Source organism: Heptranchias perlo, chromosome 27 (genome assembly GCF_035084215.1).
Source record: "Heptranchias perlo isolate sHepPer1 chromosome 27, sHepPer1.hap1, whole genome shotgun sequence".
In the NCBI taxonomy this organism is placed as follows: Eukaryota; Metazoa; Chordata; class Chondrichthyes; order Hexanchiformes; family Hexanchidae; genus Heptranchias; species Heptranchias perlo.
Genome location: NC_090351.1, coordinates 13,466,012 through 13,480,546, shown reverse-complemented (window position 1 = coordinate 13,480,546; position 14,535 = coordinate 13,466,012). Strand labels below are relative to the sequence as shown.

At 40.1% G+C, this 14,535-nt stretch overlaps 1 protein-coding gene across 3 annotated transcripts in view; it reads right to left on the bottom strand.

Annotated features, from left to right (window-relative positions):
• Positions 1-5,116: 5,116 nt before the first annotated feature.
• The window catches only part of LOC137344415 (peroxisome proliferator-activated receptor delta-like), a 45,891-nt gene continuing 36,472 nt past the window's right edge, over positions 5,117-14,535 (bottom strand). For all 3 annotated transcript variants that reach the window (XM_068007365.1, XM_068007367.1, XM_068007368.1), the window contains one exon: positions 5,117-11,658. In XM_068007365.1, the coding sequence (XP_067863466.1) occupies positions 11,411-11,658 (248 nt within the window). In that variant the 3' untranslated portion in view covers positions 5,117-11,410. The remainder of the gene's footprint in view (positions 11,659-14,535) is intronic.

Below are 14,535 nucleotides of genomic sequence, written 5' to 3'. Positions count from 1 at the left end.
TGACCAATCGCTGCAGAGCATCCCTCCCCCGTGATCCTTTACAATCCACCAATCATAAGGGGATATCGCTCAATTTACCGCCATCGCGATCTTAATAGGTCCACAGTTTAGCCAATCAAATTGAACCTCTATTATGATGCCAAGGCCCGCCAGATTTAAATGGTGATTGTGAGCCAAGAGTTGATGGGTATCTCAGAGCCACGATTGACTCACCCATGGAAGGGGGCATTGCTGATTGTTTTACAAGACCAGATATATACAAAGGAATATGAGATGGTGGCATTCAGTTACTGATCATATCTACTCAGTTAAGTTTCATAACCAGTAGAAATTTTTTTTAAAAACCATAATCTCTGGAAATCTGAAATAAAAACAGAAAATACTGGATCTGTACCGCAGGCAGGTCAGTCTTCTGAGGAAGGGTCTACACTGAAAACATTAACAGGGACTGTGCAACCCTGTACAATTGCACAGGACCCCAAGCCAGTCAGGGACCCTGAAAGTACACCTATGCAATGGTAATTGCTGATCCCTGAACATTATGACTGAAAAAGAGCCAACTAGGGGAGAAAATATCCTGGCCTTGATTATGAGTAATAGGGACACTCAAATCTCTAACACAAAGGTGGGTGAGGCTTTAAGTACCAGTGATCATAATGTGATCACATTTGACATTCCAAGAATTGGAAAGGTTACTAAAACCCAAACAAAATTGTCAAATTTTAAGAGGACCAACTTTATGTGCTTGAGAAGTCTTGTCAGAGTGGGCCTGGGAGTTTGCAATGGACCAATGTGTACCCATTCAAAGCTTAAAGGCACTCCTACCTGGTTGAATGGGACGACCAAGCAATTCATAAACAAGAAAAAAAAGCATTTAAGGCCATGAAGGAAAATAGCACAGAATTAAAATAGATTCCATACCAAAAGGCATGCCTGGAGTGTAAATGGACATCAAAAGAAAAAAATCAAATTGAATATGGCAAAAAGTGAAGGATAATAAAAAGTTTTTTAGTCATATTAAGAGAAAAAGGAAAATGAGGGATGGAGTGGGGCCACTGAAAGTGGGATCAAGTGGGGGCCTGACAACTAATGACACAGGCTGCAAAAGTGCTAAATAAGTTTTTTGCCTGTCTTACATAGAATTACATAGAATGTACAGCCCAGAAACAGGCCATTTGGGCCAACTGATCCATGCAGTGTTTATGCTGCACACAAGCCTCCTCCCACCCTTCTTCTAACCCCATTAACATATCCTTCTATTCCTTTCTCCCTCATGTGTTTATCAAAGAAGTTGCTCCTGATTTCCCTATTGGATTTATTAGTGACTATCTTATATTTATGGCCCATGGTGCTGGTCTCCCCCACAAGTGGAAACATCATCTCTACGTCTACCCTGTCAAATCCTTTCATAATCTTAAAGACCTCCATCAGGTCACCCCTCAGTCTTCTCTTTTCTAGAGAAAAGAGCACCAGCCTATTCAATCTTTCCTGATAGGTATAACTATCAGTTCTGGTATCATGCTAGTAAATCTTTTTTGCACTTTCCCCAGTGCCTCTATATCCTCTTTGTAATATGAAGAACAGAGATGTTCACAGTACTCCAAGATTCGATACAAGTTTAACATAACTTCCCTGCTTTTCAATTCTATCCCTTTAGAAGTTACCAAGGATGAGACAGGTGACTTATTTGATCTGTAAAGGAACTAGAGGATGTTGCAGAGGTAAGTTGTAACCCTATTCACATTACTACCAGTATGGTTGCCGAACAGCTATGCAAGCTTAAGGTAAATAAATCTCAGGGCCGGATGATAAGATGCATCCAAGGATCCTTAGGGATATAGGGGAGGAAATTGCAGGAACTCTTACACAAATCTTCCAGAAACCGCTGAATACTGGAGAGGAGTCTGGGGACTGGAAAAAGGCAGATGTTACTCCTATTTTTTTAAAAAGGTAGCAAAAGTGACCCAGGAAACTACAGACCACTGAGTTTGACATTCATTGTAGATAATATTATGGAAACCCTTATTAAAGATAAGATCATGGAGCACCAGGATATAAATAAAATCATAAAAGATAGTCAGTATGAGTTCATGAAGGGGAGGTCTTGTCAATCTAACTTACTGGTTTTCTCCGAGGGTGCGACAAAAGATCTTAATAGGGGTAAGGTGGTGGATGCGGTGTTCTTGGATTTCAGCAAGACCTTTAATACAGTTCCTCTGGAAAGACTGGTGCTGAAAATAAAGAAAGCGTGAATCAGTGGAAATATTTTACGATACGTAATTGGTTGGCCAATAGAATCCAGAGAGTAGTAGTACAGGGATTGTCATCAGCCTGGGAAAATGTTATCAGTGGGGTCCCACAGGGGGTCTGTTTTGGGACCTCCTTTAATATCTTCATAAATGATCTGGAGCTAGGAGTCACAAGCACAATAGCAAAATTTGCAGATGATACAAAGCTAATGAAGGTGGTAGACTCTAAAGCTGAACAAGATAAGCTACAGGAGGATTTGAATATACTTGGAAATTGGGCAGACAGGTGGCAGATGAAATTCCATGTAAAGAAATGCAAAGTACTTCACATGGGGATGAAAAAAATCTAGGAAGGGATTATTACTTAAATGTAAAGAAAATTATGTGCAGAGAAAATGAAAGAGATCTGTGGGTCCTGATTGACAATAAATTGAAGCTATTGCAACAATGCTTGGTGGCAGTAAGTAAAGCAAATCAGATGCTGGATGTATTAAAAAGTCAACATTGAGCCAAAATAGTGTAATCCTGCCACTTTATAAGCCATTGGTGCAACCACACGTAGAATGCTGTGCACAATTCTGGTCGCCGCAATACAAAAGATATTGCAGCTATTGAAAGGGTACAGAAAAGAGCAACCAGAGCGATTGAGAGGATGGAGGGAATTAGAACATGAGGAGCAACTATGTAAATTGGGCATGTTCTCACATGAAAATAGAAGATTGAAAGCTGATTTGATTGTTTTTAGGTTTCTGAAGGGACTAGATAATATAGGCCATGACAAACTGTTTCATCTTGTCCAGAACAGTAGAACCAGAGGACATGGTCTGCGCTTAAAGGGGGGTAAATTTAAAATTAATCTGCGGAAGTATTATTTCAGTGAGCGAGTGGTAAATCAATGGAACAGGCTTCCCAGGGGGATGGTAGAAGCAGATAGTATTGATTCATTCAAATGCAAATTAGATAGATTTCTTTCAGAAAATATTTTGGGATACAGTATGTGATTAATTTGAGACAGGACATATAGTAAATGTAGCATGCTTGGGAGGAACAAGTGACTTTGGACTCTTGGATCCCAAAACCTTCCACCGCTGGAGATTTCCTCACCTCCTGTCTGGGTCTGTTGTAGACTAATTGATAGAGATTGATTGGCATGATTAGTCAACAACTCTATTACTATGTTCCTATTTTATCAACTATTTTTATATTACCTATTGCAAACATGCTTTTTCACAATCGTACATGTGCAGAATTTGACACCAGATTAAGTAGGTAGTATTTAGTATCATTGTCTAGTAGGGGCTCCAAACCAACCTTTGTACAGGGTCCCTGCAAGGCAAATATTGCTCCTGAACATTAATTTATGTTTTCTGCACAGATTTTGCTGAATGTACTGTGTGGTTCCAGCATACTTTGTTTTTATTTCTATCTCCAAGACTAGGCTAGCCGTAGATGCAGTATGCACTCTTGACCTCTACCTGCTCCCACTGCTGTTTGCCTGATGTCACTTTTCCATACAGGTCTTTCACAAAGTCTTTTACTAATCGTGACCCATTCCGTTAATTTCCCACCGTGCTGATTTTCAGCCATTTGGTATACGTGCTCTCTCTGACATCTTCTGTTGCTACACAGAAGCCACTCTTTTTAAAATGTTGATCATTGATCCTCTGATGATATATGACATCCTTCTTGCATATCATGTTGAAAAAGTATCCTGGCTTTACTTTTGGCCTTCTGCAGGATCCAGCTCTCAGTATCAAACAGAAGTATCAGCTGAAGTTTATTTTCACTGATAGCACATTTACTTATATTAATAACCTCGCACCTGTACACCCAGGCAGTTTTACCAATAAACAAGATCTGCGAGTCCCACTAAAGGGGAGAGGAGATTGTGATACCAATAGTTTATAGATGGACCAGTAAGGAGCTGACAAGATAAAACTACCAACAGTACTATGTACCAAGTAGCAGGCCCAATATTCCATGCCACAAACTTGTTACCGGTCAACCTGCTCCACTTTTACTGCTTGCCCACACTAAGCCCCTTCATAATCTGACAGCTCTTGTATTGCACCTCATATACCCATGCACACAATGGAAAGTCTTGTTATCAAACCACTGCAAGATAAACATGATCACTTACTGACATCCAAGGTGGGGTTCAGGTTGGGAACATAGCAGCAGTGACCCCTGTACTTTGGATAATACATGTGTGCAGTGACATTGGGCAGCTATGTGACACTAATCATTAAGAGATATAAGTGCTGGCTATGCTAACTGATGCATCCGTCACTCATTTGATAAATGGGCACCCTCTGCAGATCCGAACCAGTGCAATATTGGGAGGCCCAGCAGCAAGATAAATCCTGAGGAGGGAGCTGTGTTCACTGCTGCATTGGGTGGGGGTGGGGGTGGGGGGTGGAAAGAGAGAGTCTGGGGCAGCAGCAGCCCAGATTATTTTTGTGGGCCTGGAGAAGCACGCCTACTTCTCCTGGTCCCACAAAAATAATTTTTTCATCTACCTTTTAGGGCATCCATTTCTTGGCCGATAGGTTCCACAGACCGCAGTGTCCACGGCGAACGCTTCACTCAGTAGGCCGTAAAAATGGCTTCAGGGTCTGATCTATGTAAGACCCCGATTTAAATGTATTCATGAAGCTCCTGCCTGAGTCAGTCAGGCACATCAGCTGCCTATTAAACCAGCGGTAAGTCTACCGCTTTGATTTTAACTCCCTAACCACCTGATTTCCGCCAGGCAGAGTGAGTCAAAATCCCCTTTTAAGTGCGATCTGTGTGTTTTAGAGATTTCTCTTTCCAGTGAAATGATTTGCAGCAGTCCAAACAACCACAGAAACTTCCAACCACACATATTTTATTCTGGATTAATCTTTATTTCAATTGCCTGGTCTTTTGAGGTAAGAGGCTTCAAAAATGATCTTTAACATTAGGTACAGGACAAGAGAACCCAACTTATCCACAAGTCTCAGCGCCATTTATCATCTTCACATATTACAGAAAGCCTTCTTGTATTTTCCATGAGTTTCTAAAATAGGTTATTTTTGGCCCCATTAAACCTGAACTAATGATGATTTATATTGGCTGAGGTTCACTTAGATTTAATTTTCAATAGAAATCTCAGTCTGTAAGGAACAACTTTTAGGAGGAAAAAAAACACTGTGAAATTGGTTCATACAGCTGAGTGAAAGGTGTACTGCATAGGACAACGTAACAAACCTAGGGAGAATTGTCCCCAAATGGTGGTTGATAGCAGAATTTCAGCAAAGGGCGTTACACACTGGCAGTCCTTAATAGCAATTTTTATAACATGTATGCCATTGAATGCCTAATGGAAGTCATGAATGACACCACATACCACATTTCAACATAAAAATATGCAGTATTCACTGGTTTCATTTTTCCAACTTTTACATTGAAATTTAATTGTATGCTTCTTAGGACATATATAATGCACAACCTAAATACAGTATCAAAAACCTTACTGTCCTGAGACTCCTGAGATGTGACATAAAAATGGTGCCCATGCCTACTTTGAGACATTAGTATAATTAACTAGAACATGAATGGATGAATAAAGCACCTTGCATGTCTAGGCACCATCCCTAATTTCTGTTCAACCATAATGGAATCCTTTCCTATGGAGATAACAGCTAAATCTGAGTCTAACTTCCGAACATAGAATTATACACATACCTTGTAACTGATATGGTCACAGCAACTATGTAAACAGGGAAGCTTGCCTGGGATGTTCAAAATAAACAAAGCAAATCAAATTATGGTATTGAAATATTTCAAAATAAATGGCACAGTGCTTTAAAGTCCTGAGTAGACATTTGTGTCTGAGTTTCCTGTAGGTACTGTATTGAAGACATGGTGAGCGAAATATCCCAACTATTCACATGTCCAGGCAGATTTAAGAACAAGGAAAAGTGCAAATGTATGATCACCTGTCTATGGGACAAGTAGAATTTGTCATGTCTAGTACTCCGGTTAAGATCAAACTGCAAAGAATAAAGATGGAAATATTAGCGTTGGCATCCATTGACATAATAGGGCAACTATTTAAATTACAAAACTATTTTGTGTGCACCTGCATCTGAAACCCTATCTGTTGGTTTTGGAAAAAATTAATTAGGGGACAAGTGATGCATTTCCAGCTCCATGGCCAGAAATATATTCCCAATTTATAATATTTCAATGGCAGACCTAGCCAGCCAGGAGTGTATATTGACTACGCCAGAAAATTCCTGGTACGAGAAAATGATTGAAGGAGGTAATTCTTGTTCAGTTTTATTATTACATTTGAGGAAAATGGCTAGGTCCCCTTATTCTGATAAAATAATGTGCACGTTCTGCTGCTAGTAAGACTGTACAGCTGCGGACAATATCCAACTACATTGGTAAGTGTGATTTTAGCTCATCTTCCACCAACTCCACTAGGAGAGCTGCATTGGTTACGGATAGTTTTAACATTTCCGGGTTCCAACTTAAAACACATCCTTACACTGGTATTTAGAAGCTCTTTTAGTACAAAAATACTATCAGTGCAAACAGCACAATGTTAGAACCACATTTACCAGGTAGTGCATAGCCCTATATAACAAAAGTAATGAAAGGAGATCTTACTAACAAAAAACATTAACCAGAGGCCATCTGTTTAAGTGATAAAAAAGACAATTTTTAACATGGGACGCATAGCCTGAAAAAATACATACGTTAGTTTAGCAAAACATATACATGATAAAGCATATTTATTGCATCTCCCACAGACATAATACCCTAATAATACTAAACAAAAACGATTTAAAAAGGTTATAACCATTTGGTTCAAAAACTAATTAAACTGATATTTATATTTAAATTAGTATTAGAGTCTATTAGACTAAAAACTTAAATCCATTTCCCCAGGTACCTTTTGCAATCACTGCATTAGGCTCATTACAAATGTAGAAATAATACAAAGACAGTTGGCGGAAGATCTCTTTCAGTTTAAGAACGTAACAGTCAATTCAAAGACAAATACAGTTGGTAATGCACCCGGAGGGCACAAACACACTAATAACACCATTAGTGCACATTTAGAGTCTGAAGCAAATAGTCAAAAAGTGCATAAATCAATTTCAGACTTTTTGTTCTGTTTTTCTTTTTATGTTCCTCTTAGCTCTCCTGTCTTACTATCAGTTGTAGTTACTCATTGCCCACATGATATTCAGCAAATATGCTTGACATCTTAAAAGGAAGTATTTGTATTGCAATAGTCACACAAAATGTGATATTGGGATGGTAAAATACCAGTACCACATGAATAAATCACCCTGGATTCCTTTAGACAGAACGTCTATCAGGGCCATCATCGAAAGAGAAATATTTCCAGTTTAAATCTTGGGTAGGTATAGCTCAAGAAACCACAAATATATTTGGTATTTCTTTGTGAATTTAATTGGATGTAATCCCTTCACAGAAAATGTATGCAAAGGTCTCCGAGTATAGCCATTACATTAACAGTCTTTATAGTTTATTCATCATGTAGGTTTCCTAATTTCTACCAGCCATCAATCCCTGCACTATCCTGCTTCAACTCATGAACAGGCAAACAGGAAACTCTTCCCTGTTTTCAAGTGCTGGTATTGCTCAATACTGATTCACAAAGTAAATAATTAGCAATTAAAAAAAAACTAAATGTCAGTCAGGACATGCAGATATTTTTTTAAAAGAAAACTTCTACCAGCTTTCTCTGTTCACACAGCAATTATTTTACCAAAGAGAATCTGCATCCAGATTTTCCAGCAATCTCCCAGCAGAATGTGTGTTTGTGTTGAATATGAATCATCAATATTTTGGGGTAAAGCTCTCAAAATGATTTGCTATGTGAACAGCATCTGGGAATCAACTGGTATAAAGTAAGCATAGTGTCTATAACCCTCTATTATATCTGGCCAGGGTCTACTGGAAAATGTCAAACGGAGTCAAGACCTGTCTTGATATGAGAAATCCATTACTACACCATTGTTGTGCACTACATACTTGGGTCCCCCTGCAAATGTCATCGACGATGGTGCAAATATACATATTTGTTACCATTCCCTCCTCCTGCCCATTGTGACATTGGCCCCACATAAAATAAATCATAAAGACACTTCCCCTACATCTCTGTGGGTTTATATAGTGAGTAGCTGAGCCATGCAGACCAGCAATACACCAGGTTCATAAGAACATAAGAAATAGGAGCAGGAGTAGGCCAATCGGCCCCTCGAGCCTGCTCCGCCATTCAATAAGATCATGGCTGATCTGATCCTAATCTCAAATCTAAATTCATGTCCAATTTCCGGCCCGCTCCCCGTAACCCCTAATTCCCTTTACTTCTAGGAAACTGTCGATTTCTGTTTTAAATTTATTTAATGATGTAGCTAATCTTCTGAAGCGCAGAATTTGGTGATCTCAAGTGGAGTGGATTGGCAACTGGCGTCAGCAACCCCAGGGTATGGAGGGATAAAGTTAGCCACATTTCTCACTCCTGAACTCTATCCAGCACCCCTGCTGGAGGTTCACATCTGGATGTTGAGTTAGGGCAGGATTGGCCTCAGCTTTGATGCTTTCTCTCTGGTCAAACCTCCATCAAGGCTCACGTGATAAATTAAATAACGGGCCAATTGCACAGGGTAGCGGAGGTCACCTAGTGCTCTTGGAACTGTACCCCAGCAAGGAGTGAACGCCTCTAGGAAAGGACTAGAAGGGGGAAAATGGCAAGGGAAGAAAACATTTAAAACAAAATCACAAGGTATTTGGAAGAAAATGGATAAAAATCACTAAAACAAATGTAAAAATAAACAGAAAGATTATACCTATTTGAAACAACAGCAGCAAAACTCATTTCTGGATTCAGGTTCCGTGATTTAATTACGTGTCACTATTACAAAGTCCCCTGTAACTGCCCTTCTTCCCAGTTTTATGCTCCAGAACTGGCATTTCTTTCCGGTTTTCACGTGTCCTGCAGCACGCTCCATTGGTCAATCAATCAGCTCCTGCTCAACCTGTGCTGCATAAGAACGACTGAACTGACAGCCAATTGCAGTAGGCATCTCCAACTCTGAAGCACCACCAGAACACATCAGAAACCTCTGAGTTCCATGCAAGAGACCCAGCAATAAAATAATTCAAAATTGTAGTAGTTAAGTCAAAACTACAACTGAACATAAAATACAAACATGGCAAAAGTGTAATACTGCACATTAATTTGTGGACTTATGGAAAAATTCCCATCTGCCACTTAACCTACATTACTTATTGGCCGACGCATAGACTATCCAGTAATCTCACTGTCAAATTTGCACTGAACTAAATTTAGTAAGGGATCTACTTTGGAACAAGCCTTTCTGGTGTCATGCAGATAGAAAAAAAAACCCTGAATGCTAAAAATCTTAAATAAAATCAGAAAATATTGGAAATGCAAAGTAGGTCCTTCAGCATCTGAAAAAAATGACATGGTAACATTTCAAAGGGCCTACAACTGGAATTCAATCCCGTTTTTTCTCTTTTCAAAATGCTGACAGACTTGCTATGTATTTCTAATATTTTCTGTTTCTGATTACATCAGTTTGTATTGATATATATCATCAGTGCAGTAAAAATGGGAACTTGGTCTGACAGTGCAGACTGCCAGCCAGCCAAGAACCAATAGCTTGGAGACGCTGCACTACTGTTCTTGTTCTACTCGTGCAACCAAATTATAGAAGCATTCCATGTTAAAATGGCTCCTACAGATGAAAACTGCAGCATTTTCATATCTATCGGAATTCAGTACTCATCAGGAAAATTAGTTGTATACAGACATGCAAAAAATCTTTTTAGAAAGTTGCTACAACATAGAAATAGGAGAGGAGAAACAAATAAATATGGATGTATCCTGTGTGCCATTGAGGCACAACAGAGCACAAAGCAGAGCTGATCGGATATGTTGATTCCCCATGGGAGTGTAACCAGACATTACCAAATTAGCAATTTTCAATGCAAAGGTATCAACCAAATATTTCATTAATTAGCAAAATATAAGAACAATTTCATTGCTTCCATATATGGTTATAATTCACTCCTTAATTAGGGGTAGAGTTTATGGCTACATTATTGCCCCCCACCCACCCCCACCAAAAGGTCTTCATGATATAAATAGAGAGCTTCATTAGTCCTGGCGTGTGTAGATTATTTGGGTGGATTTTACCACAGCGAGGAAGGAATGCTCCCATGAAAGATCCAAGATTGTAAGCCTACTACAGATACCCTTAGAACAAATGTAACCGCAGTCTGTGAGACAAGTTAGGTAAGGGGTCAGTTTCTCCCAATCCTACACTTCAACGCCCAGCAGGGAATTTACAAAGTTGCCCTCAATACAGTTTGGTAAGCAGGTATGGCTGTCAGATACAGAAGTATGAAAAAAGTGACTTAAAACACTTGAATGAAATTCTTCATCGTTAAAGAAAGAATTGCATTTATCTAAGCACCTCATCACATTTCTGTGAAACTTCTCAAAGCACTTCACACAAAGTTCTTTTGAAAGGTGGTAAATTATCTCCAAAAATGCTATATCGGAAAGAATTGATGGCTAGCCCTGTAATTTTATGACATTCTTAACTAAGTACTTCTTGGAGCAAGTTCTTTTCTACTACAGACTGTTATACAGTATAAGCTACTTTTATTGCGGCAATTTATATAATAATTTCCATACCCTCTAATTATATCAAAATTAAGACCGGCAGAATGGATGTATACTGTTGGGCTCAGCATGCTCAGTACCATTGGATAGTAATGCAAAATTTGCTTCTGACCATGGTTGCATCTACCAAGTGGAGGTTTTAGTACTGTAACCAAGATCATAAATTACAACACAAAAATTTATTGCAGAACATCAATAGTGTTGTAAATGTGTACGCTTTCCTACATTCTTCAGCTTTAATTATTATAGTTCTGTTCTGCTGACTTCAAATGAGTCAGCTACAACTAGCCATATAAAGAACAGAAAATTCAGAAGAGGAGTGCCTAGTTACAGATCTATCATGTATCCACGCGCAGACCTATTTTGAAGAGAGTTCAATGGAGCCATGTTGGTGGTGGGGAAGGGAGGATTAAGCAGTATATTGCATGTGCAATGTTTGTCAATACATGTCCTTATAGATCTCCTGTAGCAGAGGATGTAGTGAAGTGTCTGCTTCAGTTTTCTTAATCTTCTGGACAAGCTGCGCATGCTCAGTCACTAGCTGGCGCAGGTCTGCCATTTTCTGAAGGAGCTTTGGGAAGAGGTATTGAGAGTCTGGATGGTTGGTTTGCAAGTGTAGGCTCAAGGCTTGGAGAATACTGTCCTGCATCTCTTCAATCTGCTTCACACTCATCAGCCCAGGACGGTCTACATTAAAAGAAAGTGAAAATCATTAAGGACTAATTTGTTTGCACAGCTGAGACAGTGATGTCCAAGAATAGAACATTTTCTACTTTATTCCTAGCTCTTTACTCTCCTTCCCCTCCCACATCTTCCTTGAAGGCAAACATTCAACTAAATCCAGAAAAGAGTAGCAGAGCCTAAGAGATTATAAACCTGAATTCTAGCACAACTTCCTGAAGCGGTAAGTTAAAGCATCCTGAACAGGAACTGGTGATGCAGGAGGCACAAATTGACTGTATTTTACATATTATAGTGCTTGCCTTTGATGGCAGCGCTGCAATATAAACAAGATGGGGCTAGTGGTATTGAAGGAGCTTAGAATCATGCCAGAAGATGGTTTTCTGAGACTTTTCCAAAGGCAGCAGTCCCCGCCAGCAGAATGTAAACTGCAGCCAATGTGTCGATGGATGCTGAGAGCTGCCATGCGTGGGGTGACCCTCAGATTGCCTGTCTAGATTCGCAATACAATTTTTATTTTTTTGCCCTATACCGAGAGAGGTCCTGACCAGCAAATTCAAAATGGTTTTAAACTCTAATTCCAATTCTGAGATCCTGGCAGCCAGGAGCTGAATCATGGTATTTACATTGTTGAATACATTTTCTGTAACCTGGCGCCAGACTCTTAAGATCCAGTTAATTGGTCTCACGGACACTTGGCTGTCCAAATTAAAAGAATATGAAACAGTTAGAATTCTACAGGCATAGTCAGTCTTCTGGTAACTCACACAAGTATTCATTTTTTATGCATGAGCTGAGACAATTATTTTTAGCAGGCTATTCAACTGTGGGGGAACCAATTGCCAAAGTGGATACCCTCCCTGCTACCCTGTCCACAAAAGAGCACTTCCAGCAAGGGTTACTGAATAGTGATCAGAAGTGAGAATCCTGGCTGATTTTTTTCCACCACCTCTGCTAGCTCAGCAGCTTGGAGACCAACTGTAGTTTCCCGACTGTTACCGCAGCTGAGATCAGTTAACTCAGCACAGACCAGAAACTCAACCTGAGACTCTATGGTCTTTACTGCACTGAGAGGTGCCTTTATCCATCAGGTCTTTGGGAAGCTCTTTTAACTTTGTTGCCCACAATATTGCAATGCATTGCTGTACTTTGTAATTTAGTATTTAATGACATGTTTGTACCGCAGAATCCATTCTGCTTGAAGTAGTTCCATAAAGTGTAGTGGCTGATACTGCCGGGGTGAGAGAAGCGAGAGAGGAGAGAGAGGAAAAGAGGGTGGATTTACAGCAACAGAAAAACAGATGTGCAAGATTGCTCATTACCTATTGTTTAAAAATCATAACCATGACCTTAATTTTCTATCAGCAGACTGTGATCAATGTTGGGGGACAATCTAAACTATCAACAATGCAAAAACTGCTGTGTTGGAATGTATTGGCCAGATAAGCACTGGGCCCAATCATGGGGAGTCTATAACGAGGATCTACAGGCATTTGGAGAGGCAGGGACTAATTAGGAACAGTCAGCATGGTTTTGTGAGAGGAAAATCATGTCTCACGAATTTGATTGAGTTTTTTGAAGGGGTAACCAAGAAGATAGATGAGGGCTGTGCAGTAGACATGGTCTACATGGACATCAGCAAAGCCTTTGACAAGGTACCGCATGGTAGGTTGTTACATAAAGTTAAATCTCATGGGATCCAAGGTGAGGTAGCCAATTGGATACAAAATTGGCTTGACGACAGAAGACAGAGGGTGGTTGTAGAGGGTTGTTTATCAAACTGGATGCCTGTGTCCAGCGGCGTGCCTCAGGGATCGGTGCTGGGTCCGCTGTTATTTGTTATTTATATTAATGATTTGGATGAGAATTTAGGAGGCATGGTTAGTAAGTTTGCAGATGACACCAAGATTGGTGGCATTGTGGACAGCGAAGAAGGTTATCTAGGATTGCAACGGGATCTTGATAAATTGGGCCAGTGGGCCGATGAATGGCAGATGGAGTTTAATTTAGATAAATGTGAGGTGATGCATTTTGGTAGATCGAATCGGGCCAGGACCTACTCCGTTAATGGTAGGGCGTTGGGGAGAGTTATAGAACAAAGAGATCTAGGAGTACAGGTTCATAGCTCCTTGAAAGTGGAGTCACAGGTGGATAGGGTGGTGAAGAAGGCATTCGGCATGCTTGGTTTCATTGGTCAGAACATTGAATGCAGGAGTTGGGATGTCTTGTTGAAGTTGTACAGGGCATTGGTGAGGCCACACTTGGAGTACTGTGTACAGTTCTGGTCACCCTATTATAGAAAGGATATTATTAAACTAGAAAGAGTGCAAAAAAGATTTACTAGGATGCTACCGGGACTTGATGGTTTGACTTATAGGGAGAGGTTAGACAGACTGGGACTTTTTTCCCTGGAGAGTAGGAGGTTTAGGGGTGATCTTATAGAAGTCTATAAAATAATGAGGGGCATAGATAAGGTAGATAGTCAAAATCTTTTCCCAAAGGTAGGGGAGTCTATAACGAGGGGGCATAGATTTAAGGTGAGAGGGGAGCGATACAAAAGGGTCCAGAGGGGCAATTTTTTCACTCAAAGGGTGGTGAGTATCTGGAACGAGCTGCCAGAGGCAGTAGTAGAGGTGGGTACAATTTTGTCTTTTAAAAAGCATTTAGACAGTTACATGGATAAGATGGGTATAGAGGGATATGGGCCAAGTGCAGGAAATTGGGACTAGCTTAGTGGTATAAACTGGGCGACATGGACATGTTGGGCCGAAGGGCCTGTTTCCATGTTGTAACTTCTATGATTCTATGGCCTGAAAAAAACGTGGTTCTTGCAGCAGCATTTATATTTACTGCTAGTGCCACTGCACCTCGGGCTGTGTGGGT